The 15,391-nt window shown below is 45.3% G+C and overlaps 1 protein-coding gene across 1 annotated transcript in view; it reads right to left on the reverse strand.

The window, feature by feature from the left end:
• Window positions 1-442: 442 nt before the first annotated feature.
• The window catches only part of ZCCHC24 (zinc finger CCHC-type containing 24), a 197,868-nt gene continuing 182,919 nt past the window's right edge, over window positions 443-15,391 (reverse strand). The window contains exon 4 of the mRNA XM_084845238.1: window positions 443-4,923. Coding sequence (XP_084701364.1) covers window positions 4,810-4,923 — 114 coding nt within the window. The 3' untranslated portion in view covers window positions 443-4,809. The remainder of the gene's footprint in view (window positions 4,924-15,391) is intronic.

Genomic DNA, 15,391 nt, shown 5'->3' on the forward strand with positions numbered 1-15,391 from the left:
TCTGATCAACCCCTTGATCATGTAAACAAAGCAGAGAAAGTTCAGGGGTTGTTATCCCAGGATAACTGCTCATGTAAACAAGGTTTGATACAGAAATGGCCCAATCCCTCGCTCTTGTATAGTCACAATGGGTAGGATCCAGACTTAGTCATACTTAGAGTAGACCCACTGACATAAGTGGGACTTCAGTTAGGGGGCAATCCTATCTAGATAGGTGGTTGCCTCCAAACTCGGAGGCGACCACTTATCCAAAGCAGGGCAGGAGAAGCACGGAGGGGATCGTTCCCTGCGCACTTCTTGTGCTCTCCTTTTTTGGCTAGACAGCCGATTGCTGCTGTCTAGCTGTGGGAGGATGGAGCAGGAAGGAGGCTGCCGTATGTCATACAGCAGCCTCCTTCCCCGCTCCATCCTCCCACATAGGATGTGTTGTACAGGCAGTTACGCTCTCCCCACCCCGGAACCCCCCCAGCCACACCCCTTTCCAGTCACCCCGCACTCCTCTTGCGAGCGTGGAGGATGGGGCTCTTCCACACTGCCTTGGAGGCAGCGTGGAAGTGGTGGGAGGTTGGTTCTCCAGTAACTGACCTTGGTGCGTGGGCTCTAAGGTCGGTTCCTCGAAAACAACATCTCCTATGGCCGTCTAGCCGCTGTCTAGCAGCCATAGGATTGCTCCCTTAGTCAGGGATCTTCTCTAAGCATGACTACGGTTGGATCCAACCTATTTTCTTCAAGTGGTCACTGCGTAGCTCATACATTTTATCTAACCATGTCAAGGAATTTTATTTGAAATTAGAAACACCCTATCGCTAAAGTTGAGAAGATATTAATTAGAGTCCCTAATTCTCACATAAGATAGGCACAGTGATTAACGCTACACACATTTTATTGAGTCCTAGGGAGACTTCATGACTTGCCCAGTCATTTACCAGGATCTTGGACAGAATCCAGAGGTCCTGAGCTCCATTCACACACTACTGTTAGACGATACTGCAGACCACGTGAATTAATCTATGGTAATTCCCATATTTTTTAAAATGAAGACTGCCTGCAATCCACATAAGACTTGTCTGCTTAATGTGCATTAGGAAAATAAAAGGAATTTATGGTATGTTTGTTTTTGCAATGTTTTGCTATGTTCAGAACAAAGTATGTTATTGGAATAGGGCTTCTACTAGCAGACAAAAAGCGCATGTTCCTTTAAAAGCTCTGTTGCAGACATGTTTGGACTGACTTGCTGTTACACTAAAACCCTGCTGCCCTCTGCCCTCAAGCACTGTGGCAGGGAACCACAACTGGAGACACACAACAGACTTTTTCCGAGCGTTGAAGGTCATATGGCAGACTTTGTTGGCCATGGCGTATCCAGTTTTGTTAACGTGTTTTGTAATATTTTATAGTGCTTTAAAAACCTGCAGCATCTGTTTGGCCAGAAATAACAGTGAGGCAAACTAACTGAGCATGTATGTACACAACAGAAGATGCCTCTTTCATACCACTTTCAACTATTTTAAAAATGTCCGTCTGTCTTCAGCCCCACAAACCACAATTAGAACCAAACCTCACTGACAGAGCATATGCTCTGCGTGAAGAAGGCCTCAGATTCAATTCCAAGCATCTCTGGCTAGGGCAGAGATGGGAACATGTGGCCCTCAGTGGGAATGAGAGGAGACTGGGCCTCTAGGATGGGAGCATTGATGGCTGGGGAAACCACATCTAACCAATATCTCCTGGTCTAGACGCGAAAAACTGAATGGTATTAATTTTATCCTGATAAGTGTAGCCCTTCATCGTTATTGCTGATAGAAATAATGTGGCATGTTTTAAGCTTGCAGCGCATAGCATGGCATCATTCCTCTTGGCGATCTGGCAAGAACATGAAATGGCTCGACACAAAAAGGGACCCCATTTTGCCAGGAATGTTAGAATGTTGAATATATCACAAGACAATCTTAAAATGAAGAATATCTGAAATCCCAGTCCACCCACAGGTCTCTACAGAAGCAGGTAGTACACGCAGCACTTCAGTCCTGCTTTATCTTAAATTAATACATAAGAGAGAAAGAAAAGATGCTCTCTTAGTATTATTCAGAGCAGTTCCAATAATGTATTTACTTAGGCTTCAAAATGGTCTTATTTAATAGAATTAGGGCAAATATTACATTTCCCTTAAACTATATAGTAGTGTTTAGGAAGTCAGGGAAAAGGGAAGGCTTAGCAGAGTAATTTTCTTTCCTATGAAATTCCTATGGCTACCTAGATATACTATATGATATTTAATAGTAAATTAATACAACTGGACTTGACAGTTGTTCCATGAAAATGTCACTGAATCTAGAATTAATAAGGAGGGCTAATGTACTTTTTCAGTTAAGGTTTGGAGAATAATTCCCCCATTATTCACAGTAAATTTACCTCTGCCCACCCTGGTCCTAAGGACTGGTACTGGCATATCTTCCTGCAATGATGGAGTAACAGTCCTGCAATGCCTTGCAACATGGTCTGGGTGCCTGCAGTTATGGCACAGCTTGTCTAGTGAATGAGCTTTTGGTCTAACATATAGCCAAATGTAGGGCAAATAGAAGTTTGTCACTAGTGATGAAAGTAAGTGAATTACAGGTGGTCCCCCCCCCCCCCGCCATCCCTTCATTGCTTTTCTGCTGTTTTAAGCTCAAGGCCAATTCAGACATTATGACCCCCGTGTGGAGAATAGCAAAAGTCTTTGTAGCAGTGGAACTCCCTGTGGTGGGTGTAGTGTTTGGGCCACTTTCATTAGTTCTAGCCCAGTCACATGGAGATTCTCCATTCCCATTCCACAAAACCATGGTGTCTGCTGGTGCTGGCCTGGAGAATTTCTGTGCACTCTTAGGTTGCACCACAAGGGGTCTGTTTGTGATTCACTTGGTTACAGACATGTTTCATGTGGAGTGCCACCATTCAACAGCAATTTTCAGAGGGCCCTACATGATGTGTGTAATGTGTTTAACAGCATGTAGGTGAAAAAAAATTTCACCTAATAATGTAGGTGATTTTTTTTTTTTTAATGCCATAACATTTGGCAAGGACTCACTGTCTATCCATTCCTGCCCTCTGTTGTCACTGTCTGTAAGCCATGTGTGGCCCAAGGACAGTTCAGATCTTGTTTTGGAGCCACTGAAAGGTAATAGGGGAGCCCCCAGTATCTGTTGTCCTGGGAGCTACAGTATTCCTTTGATGTGGAAAGTGTGTACATTTCACCTCTCCCAGCCTGTGTGTGTGAGTATGAATGCATGATGGAGCAGCTGGATGCCTGGCCCTCAGCTGGTGAAGCCCCATTTCACTGCAGCAAAAAGGTACAGGATCTCTACTCTAGATGGGAGTGCAGGGCCAAACTGCACAAGAGGATATGTGAATGAGGATAATGATGGTAGAGAAACAGGAGCGTGGGGACAGGAGCTGGGCTGGGCTGGCTTAGCCTGCTATATTTGCTACATTTATACCCCGCCTTTCCTCCAACGAGCCCAAGGCGGCATATATAATCCTCCTCCTCTCCATTTTATCCTCACAACAACCCTGTGAGGTAGGTTAGGCTGAGAGTCATCTGTGACTGGCCCAAAGTCACCCAGTGAGCTTCATGGCCCAGTGGGGACTAGCACTCGGGTCTCCTGAGTCCCAGTCCAACACTCTAACCACTACACCACACTGACTCTCTGGCTATAATGAGAACAAATTAGCATTTGTCCTGTTGGCTACATAAAATTGTTGGTTATGTGGTTGAATGATGGTAGGAATTTTAGCCGCCACTTGCATAGCAAGTACATGGAGAAAGGAGAATTGTGACAAGGGAACGGTATTGGTCAACAACAAGCTGTAAAAATAAGTGTATCCTAAGCGCACTTATTCAAAAGTAGACCTTTAGATTTCAGTGGCACTTACTTCTAAGTAAACGTGCTTACGATCGCTGCCTAAGAAAGATTAATTCCTGATTGACCCTTCCTGTTCTACCATTACATCTCCATGCAAACTACTCCCTCGAACATTTATTCACGTGTTCTTTTTAACCCTCAGATTCTATTAACCGAGAGTCCACCAAAAGCCTAATTTCAGTGGCCCTAGAGGACTCTGGGAAAGCAAGCAACAAGATGGAACTTTCAGACCAACCCTGAAGTTAAAAAAAATGAACTTCATTTTTCAATCCCCCCATTCCGTAATTCTTTTTCTAGCTCAGCCCTCCTTGCATCAGAAAAATATATTGCTTGTGGCATTGGCTAGAACCTTCACTGAACTGTCCATTTTATCTACTGCTTGCAGAAACCGTTAATATCATCCATCCATATCTCCATGACATTATATACCTCTCTTGACGAACATTATTGCTTCACCTGGGCAGGATACTGGAACTGTGTAAACAATCAACAGAAACCACATTAGTGATTCCATCTGAACACGACGGGCGCAGTCCAGCAAGAGCTGCTCCTGCACAACCGCCACCCACTTCAGTCTGGCTTGTGTGACATCGCCATGCAAGACCCCCAAGGAAGAGTGGAGGCTGCACAGCAGCAGTGCTTGGTGATTCGCGCCCAACATCAGTAACTTCTGTTTCACATATATATAAAAAACACACCGTAGTCCTATAAATACAACTTGCACGTATACACGTACGCAGGAAAAGGGTTACGTTCTATTAAAGGTAAGGCATATTATTAGTTTATTGACAGGCAACATTGGCGACGTATGGGGTTCTTGGCTGATGTTTTCTCCCCACTTCCTTCCGGCTGCCGTGTGCTCCCGGCGGGACTCAAAGGTGGCGGCAGAGGCAACCCCTGTGGGTGTTTATTGCACGCGGCGGCAGTAGTAGCCCAACACCTTGCATTTCTCACAGAGATGCTGAGGGTGTTCTTTACTTTGATCGGAAACGTCCAGGCCATCAGGCTTTTCCAGGGGTCTCTGCAAAGGGAATGCAAGTACAGGCATCACACGCTGCTGCAAATGTTAATTGTTTACAGCTCTTTTCCTTATCCGTACGAAACCCGAGTAGTACAAGACCATTTTCAAGACATACGTCTGGAAACGCCCAGAGGACTTTCGCAGAGAGCTGTCTGCTGGTTACGGAACTTTTAGGCTACTCATTACAATTTCAATACTTCTTGTTCTTAAAGCACATACAGTCATTGGGTGCTATATCAAAATCAAGAAGGCAGGGATTGCATGCTTATCATAATCCGCATTTCATTTGATTAATCAATTAAATATATATCTATATACCTATATATTTTCTATATCACCCAATAGCCAAATAAATCTCCCCTGCCTTTGCTTATTAATATTTGCTTGTTACTACAGCCTCAATATCAGTGCCCCACTGAGATATCAAAGGAAGCCTGAGATAATTGTCGCTGGCCACCAGGGCTACAGCTGGGAACCCTCCAATCTGTGTATTGCTACATAGCATGGTGAGGCACCGAGACTTCAGAGCGGGGGTTCCCTTGGCAATGTTGTATTTTCAGGGTCTACTGACCCAGGCACTCCATTGGCTCTCCCTGACTCAGAAGGACTATAAAGATTTGCAGGCCAGGCTGGAACTTTGCCTGGATAACAAGGGTCACAACTATTCCATGCTCTCATCCTGTGGTTGCCAAAGGTCCAGCATTAATCATTCACAATTTAATCAACAGAAGCTGTCCTTCCATTTAAAGAAGCAAAGGCTCTCTTTAATTATTTTCTCTTTCATTTCCCATTGCAGTAACACACAAGGGCCACATCTACATGGCACCGCTTTCACTCTTCACTCTGTCCCAACTGCACAGCACTTCAGCTTCGAATTAGCTTCTGCTGGGATACACTCGCAATTTACTGCGGGCTTCCCTAACAGACTCCGCCATGCCCTTTTTTTTTTTTACTATTAATATGCAGCTGTGCAGTCCCGTGAGCATGGGGGTGCAACACTTCAGTGGCTGTTTTGTATTTTAGGGGTTCTGTTTTGTCTTTCCGTCCCTTGTTAGGTAAAAAGTGGGTGTTCTGTGCTCCTTCATTTCCACGCCAGTAAAAGGCTCGTGTAGTTGGGGCCCAGAACCGAAATATCCTCAAAAAAATAAACAAGTAACTCTCAGGACCACTGATTAAAATTGTCCTCTACCAATAAAGCTAGTAAAGCTTTAGTTGATTAATTTATTGATTTCCTCTTACTGTCCCTATGTTTACATGTGTTGTTTGAAATAAGTGATGGAATTATTATAATATCAGGATGGCTTTACATGTTGATTTGCTGCATCTGAAGCTGCATTTTCCTGTACCTTGGGTATTCGACACCACGCATACACAGAAATACCTCTGTGCTTTACCGGTATCATGGCTAACAGCAGAGGCTGATGGAATAGGGCACTCATTAAGCTCTTCTTGACCCATTAGGGAGCCCACCACCAAACCTACCAGTGCAGTCTTGGCTGTCAGCGGGTGCAGTGTGGCCAGTTTGAAGGCAGAGCTTACTGCCTCCACCTTAGCTAAGCACTACTCCCAAGTGTGCGTGTACCCCAGAGTTCGACAAATTCATGGAGGAAAAGACTTATCAATGGCTGCTAGTCCTGATGGTTCTATGTCTCCTCCAGTATCAGAGGCAGTATGCCTACGTACACCATGTGCTGTTGCACCCATGCCCTCCTTGTGGGTTTCCTGTGGACAGCTGGTTGACCACTTGGTCTGATCCAGCATGGCTCTTCTTACGTTCTTATTTCTTTTTGACGGTGCAAGGGCCATTCTCTCTCGTTGCCCCTCATTGGCTGTGCCTCCATGTCTTACCTCCAATAGTTAAGGGGCCCTTCTGGGCCAAGTTGGCCAAAGGCCCCGAAAAGCAGAAGCTAGGCTGCCCAGCAAGGTACTAAAACATGCCACTGAAAGAGAAGCCTGCAAAGGCCCTATTGCTGGCAGACTAAGTTTTAGCTTGTTACTGGAAATACCAGAAGAGCTGAGTTTGTTTACCTTGCATATAAAAGCAGTGGCCCTTAATTAACATTAGACAGTTTTCAGTGGAGGGCCTGTGCGAAAGGTCCTGCAGTAGGGGCCAATTACTTCAGGGAGCAAGGGCAATGTGTGGATAGAGTGTCCCTCTATATGTCCCGCCTGCCCCTTTTCCCTGGATGGGATAGCTTCCTGTGGTTCAACAGGAGAAAGCCAAGGTTCATAATGCTGGCAAGGAAAAGGAGAATGCAAAGACCACACAAGTAAATGAATTAAGACATTCGTGTGAGAATAGGTCTGACACTAGTCCTGCATGTAAAGGTATTTGCAAAAACATTTGGGGGTTCTTTTCAGCAGACCTCAATTGTTGTGCCAGCTATACTGATCTATGGTGAAAGCAGTTCGCCTAATAAAAACAATGAATGTGTTTTGTTCTTCAGAACACTATTACTCAAAAGCCATGTGCTATGAAAATGACATCAGACATAGTTTCCTCTAAAATGCAATATTAGATGTTATATTAGAACCCAGGCTGAGTGAAGAGGAAGCTGAGAGCTGGTTTACCATAGTTGTTATTTAAACAGAGTCACAAACTCACTAGTGCAAGCCACTATTCTCTCAACTTCAGCACCCCGCACCTGTAACATGGAGATAATAAAGCTGGCCTACATTACCAGGCTATTGTAAGGGTTAATGAGATAATGTGTGTGAATAGCTCTGCATACTGAAAATGTGCTATATTGGTTAATTAATAGAACCATCAATGCTCATGGTGCTTCGCAGAGTTTCACAAGCAAAAAGTAGACAGGCCTCTCCCTGCCTCACAGAGCTTAAACACTAAGTGTTTTCAAGGGCATAAGAACAGCTCTGCTGGATCAGAGCAAAGGCCCCACTAGTCCAGCATTCTGTCCCCACAGTGGCCAACTAGATGCCTCTGGGATGCCTACAAGAAGGATATGAGGGCAATAGCGCCCTCCCATTCATGTTCCCAGCAACAGGTATTTGGAATTGTAGGTAATACTTAGCTATTATGATTAGTAGCCATTGATAGCCTTACCCTCAACTAATGTAATCTCCTTTTCAAGCCATCCAAGTTGGTGGCCATCACTATACCTTACGGTAGTCTATGTGTTGTATAAATAAGTATTTCCCTTCATCTGCCATGAATCTCCCACCATTTCGCTTCATTGGATGACTCTAGTTTCTAGTAGAAAGGGAGAGGAAGAAAAAATTCTCCCTATCCACTTTCTCCACACCATGCATCATTTTACACCTGTCCTCAACCTTTTTATCTGCCACTTTTTTTCCTAGGCCATGGAAAACTTTCTATTTCAGATAATAATAAGCCCTTTAATGTTTTCAAAAATATTGTTGGCATTGTTTCTTTACTATTCTCAGATTGTTTTGAATACAGCCTATTTCCAGCCATTTTATCTGGAATTTCTTAATCTTTCTCCTTCTCTTTCCCCGCCCTTGCCTGCCCCATTGAATACAACTCAGATCAGCAGAACCCTCTAAACAGCTCGCTACACAAACAGTTACAGACCATTTAAATAAATATATGAAAAAAGTGATTAAACAACAAGAGAAAGTGAGACAATGACTTAGTTCGCACACAGTGGTAACCCATGGTTTATTTAACCCATGGTTAACTCATGGTTTGCTGCTTCACCCAGGCAGGTTGTCTAGCAGACAATCAAACACATTGTGGTTTGTTTTCTCAATCCCTGGGTTGTTAGTTTCACTGCTCCTTTGCCTGCTCCCTCCCTGTATCACAAATGCCTTTGTGGTGCTGTAGTACTGGCTCGCAGAGTGGCTGGGTTTTTTTTACCACTCTTGCCTGCCACCTCTGTAGCCTGGCAAAATAACCCTTGAACAGCCCACAATTCTGGGTTCACATGTAATGACACCTCATGGTTTAAACAACCCAGAGATCACAACTCAACAAAACATGGCTTCTCTTTCTGGGTTGTTCATGGTTAATAAACCATTGTTGGTTAGCTCGGCTGGATTCGCACATCAAGACAACCCAGGATTCAACATCCCATGGGTTAAATACACCATGGGTTAGCTTTATGTGCAAATGAGGTCATTGATTAAAACCTGGAGAGAGTTATGCTAGGTTCAGATGTAAGAATCCCAATCCAACACTGGGAATGAGATGTCTGTGCACACACTACCTCCTTGTTTCTTTCAGGTGCCTTAATTCAATACTTCCAGGGGTTGTTAAACCACAGTTTCCCATGATGTCCAAATTGGGAAGCTGTAGTTTAAGCAACCCCTACAAGCCTGGGGGCTGTCCTCATGGGGGATTTGCTGGGGTGGTGGGATGCTCTCATGGGGAGCCTTCAGATGCTGCACTCAAGAACTGGGGATTTTAGCTTCTCAAGGCAAAAATGCACACATTGGGGAACAGAGGAGAGAGGAATAACTCCGTGGCAGATTGCTGGAATGCGGCGAAACTAAGGTGGGTGGGTGGGATGCTCTCAGGGGGAGCCTTCAGATGCTGCACTTGAGAACCGGAGATTTTGGCTTCTTCAGGAAATCTGCACACATGGGGAAAAATTAGTTGCTCTCCATTCATAAGAATGTAGTAGCAGGGGGGAGCCTGGACATGGGCCAGGAAACAAGCCTCTCTCATTGGTTGAGCAGCCCCTGACAGTTTGATGACATTCAGTTCTACTCCCCTGACTTCACCTGGAAGTATGTTCCTTTCAAGTGCTGTGTGGCCCCTGAAACCTGTATTTTAAAGGTATGGTGCACTTGGCTGATCTTGCCTCGTGTGTCCTTGATGGACCAAAGCCGATTCTATGAAAATCCGAATAATACTCCAACACGCTTCTCATTCCATTGTTGTGAAGATTCCACCCACCCACCCACCCAGATATCAAACCACAGTTTCATCCTGGTTTGATATCTTGGTTTGGGACATCATTTAAGCAACATCAGACACAATGGAAAAGTGCATTAACAAAACCCAGAAGTACTGAATTAAGGTCTGAGAGGGGATGAAGGAATGTGCATGCACCACGATTTACTGAACTGGAACTGGATGACTAGAGTGATGGAGGAAAGGTTATAGACCAACTAGATGGCTGTGTATTTTATTTATTTATTTCATTTCTATACCGCCCAATAGCCGAAGCTCTCTCTATATATATAGTGTCAGAATTACAAATCTATCTCTCACACTTCATATAGTGCAATGAACCTTTGCCAAACCAATGTATAAGATTCTGGAGTACCACACTTATATGCAATCATTTCTTTAATGCCCCTCAGAGCAACATGCCTTCCATGCAGTTTTCTACCAAATTTATGATCATGATCTTGGCTATAGTCCTTAAACATTCTTGTTCCAGTGAAGCAAGAATGTTTCAGATTACAACCTTCTTGCACTTTCCCCACTTATCTTCCTGTGGCAGCCTTAAAATCTTAACTACAGATTAAACTTTTTTTTTAAAAAAAGACAACATCCAGAAAAGGAATCAGCTGTTTATTCCCAGGCAGTCCATTTGAAATGTTTATCATAAAAACAAAAGTACTGTTTGAAATTACACATCATGTTAGAGAGATGGAAACAAACCACAAGCCAGAGTGGAAATAACAACCTTTAGGAAATAAGGAAAGACGTACTATATTTTAAGATGCAAGTAAAAATAATACCCTGCTTGCTCTTGTACTTGAAAACCTGCACTGCCATATTTATCGAACTGAAAAGCTGAAATGAAGGAATTTGATGAAAGCTGGGTATATTTCTTTCCTTTGCAGTGCACAGCTATTTACAAAGGGTCCCCCCCCCCGCACCATCCCTGCGGCCCCGCCCCCGCACCATCATCACCAAGGACCTCCCTTCCCCTGTGCTGAGTTTAGAAGAAAAGCTTCAGTTAGTTCTGTTAACTGGAGGTTTATTTGATTTCCTTCTCCTTTCCACTGACTCTGCTACAGTGGTAGTTCTGTGGCCTTGGACAAAATGCTCTAGCGGGAGCCTTGCAAAGTGGTAGAGGGGACCCTGCCCCACTAATAACAGAGCAGAAGAGGGAGCCTTGCTCAGGACAGCTGTGCTGTGCAAAGGCCCCTGAGAAGCTCCTGTGACCAGACCCAACAGAGAAATACAGCAGTTACTGTGTCTATTGATATAAACCAGCTTTAAACAAATTAACACGAATACTCAGGAATATTTTTTTCCTGGAAGTAGAGCAGAGGATGTTGGGAATGCCAAGCGTTTCTTGGACTACAGTCAGAAACAATATCTTTCCCTGATTTGTTTTTCCCATGCATTGGTTGATTTCAATTTTATTGGCCTGCAAGCCATTTAGACTGCAGAAATGTTATTGTTACTAGCACATTATGACATACTTGCAGTGAAGAGACATTAGAAACACAGGAAACCAGGTTGCTACGGGCCAGCTGGAGGCCACAAAGCAATACTTGGGCTGCATGCTTCTAGCGAAGTGTAGTTGAGGATCTAGACTCCAGAAAGGACACATCTATGAAAGCACAGGCTTACCCAGCATTTAAACCAAAATATCACTAGCAAGCAGATTAGCACTGGGGCAGGGGTGGGTGGGGGCATGATCTACAGTAGCTGCCAAACTTTCCACCAGAAGGAAACCCTGTCCTCATCAATTCATTGGCTGAGTACATCCTGGCAGCTCGATGTATGCCGCAGAACCTTGGTGCAATTTGGGGGCATGTTCTAGTGCATGGTCAGTTCATGTGGGCACCAGCCAGGCCTATTGGTTCATACTATTGCTTCATATGTATCAAGGGTCAAACTAGACAATGATCAGGGATTGGAAACAAAGCCCTATGAAGAGAGACTGAAAGAACTGGGCATGTTTAGCCTTGAGAAGAGAAGACTGAGGGGAGATCTGATAGCGCTCTTCAAGTACTTGAAAGGTTGTCACAGAGAGGAAGGCCAGGATCTCTTCTCGATCGTCCCAGAGTGCAGGACAAGGAATAATGGGCTCAAGTGACAGGAAGCCAGATTCCGGCTGAACATCAGAAAAAACTTCCTGACTGTTAGAGCAATACGACAATGGAACCAATTACCTAGGGAGGTGGTGGGCTCTCCCACACTGGAGTCATTCAAGACGAGGCTGGACAGCCACCTGTCAGGGATGCTCTGACTTGGATTCCTGCAGGGGGTTGGACTCGATGGCCTTGTAGGCCCCTTCCAACCCTACTATTCTATGATTCTAGACATGGCAGTGGCAGATCTGTTCATTTAAACCCGTATCTGCCCCGATCACATCAAATAAAGGGGACGGGAGTCTGATTATAAGAGCAAAAGGGGTGAGGAGTGCTAAACCTTTCTCTTGCCTGCCACCTCCCTCACTGCATACCCTCCCCACAAGTGCTTGTCTCCTAGATGGGATCACTTCTGCTATCAGATTCACTACTGGGCAGAGGTAGGTGTTATGTCAGGGGGTAGATCAAGGGTGAGAAGGTGAAACAGTTCTCCTCACAGTGAGTGATGGGCCACTGTCACATGGTCAGATACCTGCTGAGTTCCACAGCCCAAAGATGCTGACTGTCAAGGGCTCCTTGGAGGCCTCTCTCAGTCTAATCCAGTAGCCAAGTCCAGACACAGACAAAGGGATTCCTTTCAAAGCTTTATTCTTCTTTTACAACTTAACAACTCTACAGGTAGCAACTAAGATCTGAGCAGCAGAGTACCTATGCCCTAAATTGAAACAGTTGGTCCCCGTTTGAAAGGGAATTACTGGCAGACCCCTGAACTTAAGGACTAGGGAGAGTCCCTCCCCTTTTCCCTTGGATCCTCTGGGCGCAGCCTTTGTTTGTGCGCCAACTGGGCACTACGCCTCCTTTCCGCGCCCTCCATCTGGCGCCGCTCTCTGCGTCTGCGTCGCGCATCCACCAAGTCTGCTATCTGTGCTCGGTCACTCCCTGGACTGCTTTCTAATCTAGGAATGCTGGTGGGAGGAATCTCCGTCAGCTGTGGGCCCTGGGAAAGAGGAGCACGCTCCTCTCCCAGGAGCGACTGCTCTTCCTCAGAATCAGAACTACTCTGGGATTCTATGGGCTCAGTGTCCACCCTGACACTGACCAGAAATATTTGGCCTTCTATTTGCCAAAGGGAGAAGTGCCTGGAAGCAGCAGGAAAAGAACAGTGACTGCAGGAACCTTTGTGGTGATCTCCTATTTCCCCATGGAAAGGGCCTGGAGGAAGCAGGTCAGTGCAGTGAATGACAGCACATATTATAATTCAGGGGTCCCCAACAAGGCTCCCTTTAAATGTGCCCTCATGGTGATTTCCATGTATACAAGGCATGTCTGCTAACTTCCTGGTTGCTGTAAGTCTATGGACCTGGATTCTCTATAACATTAAGTCTATGTGCCTTAACTTGCCATTTTGACACCCCCACTGGCTCTCTGATTGGGCAAAGTAATAGGTTACAAACCGGTGTCCTTACTCCCATTCTATGCCTGCTAGGAGTGGGCGTGAGCAGTGGGTGGCTGTGTCAGAAGGGAAAGGTAAGGGTGCCCCTTGAATGCAAACCAGCAGTACGGGGATGGGACCGAGTGGGCTGGGGTCTCTTCCATCTGAGAGGGGAACACAGGCAAAGGGAGGGCATTTCCTGCCCGTTTGCTCACCCTCCTATCTGCATTTTCTGGGGAGAGGGGGATGCTGCTTGGTCTCCAACTCTTTACTGTTGTGTGTTGGGAGGTGAGGCGCTTGTCCTCTATGCCCTTCTGTTTATTTGTTGGGGCTGGGTGGGTAAAGCAATGAAATTTCCAGCCTGTTCACCCATCTGCCCGTGTTGCTTTACCTCCCGGCTTTTGTGTTTGGGATGGTGGTGATGCGGGGGCATTTCCCATTCTTCCCCATGGCTGCTTACCTTGTGTTTGCTGTGGCACTCTGGTGCCATTTGGTGCATGTGGGCAGCACGTGCAAAATTACGGAGTTTGCGTGTGCTCCCTCACATGCCTGTGCTGTTTTCAGCACATGCTAGATATCTGAGCACACTGGCTGCTCCACCCAGCCCCGTTTGTTTGTTTTGAGGCACGTGGTGGTGAAGGCCTTTTAGGGGGGCGGAGCCAGAGCCTTTGCCCGCTTGCTTGCCCACGCGACTCCTTTCCGTTGGTGGTGGTGGCTGCCAGGATTGGCACTTCATGCAGTGGGGAGGTGGCATGGGCAAAGGTGTTTCCCCACTCTCTTCCCTCAGTTTTGTTTCTATCTCACCACCCCCATTTTCCTGGCCCTCCTCTGCCCCTTCTTAATATGCTTTCCAGTGGCAGAGAGGCATCTTTGCTTCAGCTCTATTCTTCCACCATCACATTTTTGGAGACTTCTCAATGGCACATCTCTCTGTGCTCATGGGATATGGAGTGTCTCTCTGTGTGTGACTGAAGTTGGTCATAGTTTATGAAAGCTTATGCCAGTTAGAATGAACATGTTAGTCTTTTTTATGGTGGCACACAAGCCCCATTGTTGTTTTTGAGGTTGACTTTCCCAGTAGGATTAAAAATGGGCACTCTCTTACTCATGGCTTCCACATGTGATTTCCCCCAAACCACCTTAAAACCACAGATCTGCAATGTGATCTGCAATTTCAGATCGCTTTGAGGGAGTTCCCATACAAAAATCACAACGATCCATGCCTCCGATCCTTCTATGCATGCTATGGTTGTGCTGGCAAATTTGGACGTATGTATTTCTATGGCAGGAATGTTTGGATATTTGTATTTCTGTTATAACCATTTGTTGATGAGGTTTGGATGTATGCATTGCTGTTTTATTTATTTGTTAATAAATTATTTCATATGAACTGTTTTGCAATCTTGTCATCTTTCTGACTTGACACCCCCCCCTGGCCCGGTGGCTATCTTGTGAGTAGCCACACACCCCTCCATGGTGGCCACTTACAGTGGCCATTTTGTCACTGGTGCCCATGGCACTTTGTCAGGATTCCAAATGTGTCCACAGGCCGGAAAAGGTTGGGGAGCCCTGTTATAATTCATTATACTTCCTGTCATAATTATTTACTATAGTTCCTGTAATAACTATATAACATCATTTTGTGCACAATGCCCAGTGCATCCGCTGTATTTTGGGTGGTCACTTTTTGCATGGGTGAGCTACTGAGACCTGAACAGAGATAGGATCTTTCCTCAAGACTGCAGCTGGAGACAGACAATAGTTTTTTCAAAGTGTTGAAAAGGGCACTGTCGCCCATGGTATCTTCGTTCTTCTGATTATTGCCTTTGCTAAACAGATTTTGCAGGTTTCTGTAATAATACGGACAGCTTTGGCTATTGGGCGGTATAGAAATGAAATTATTTATTTATTTATTGCATTTATACCCCGCCTTTTTTTCCCTTGCAAGGAACCCAAGGCGGCTTACATTATCCTCCTCCTCTCCGTTTTATCCTCACAACAACAACCCTGTGAGGTGGGTTGGGCTGAGAGTCTGTGACTGGCCCAAAGTCACCC

This window comes from Heloderma suspectum, chromosome 3 (genome assembly GCF_057233095.1).
Source record: "Heloderma suspectum isolate Gila_16-S chromosome 3, 16-S_ref, whole genome shotgun sequence".
Classification (NCBI taxonomy): domain Eukaryota; kingdom Metazoa; phylum Chordata; class Lepidosauria; order Squamata; family Helodermatidae; genus Heloderma; species Heloderma suspectum.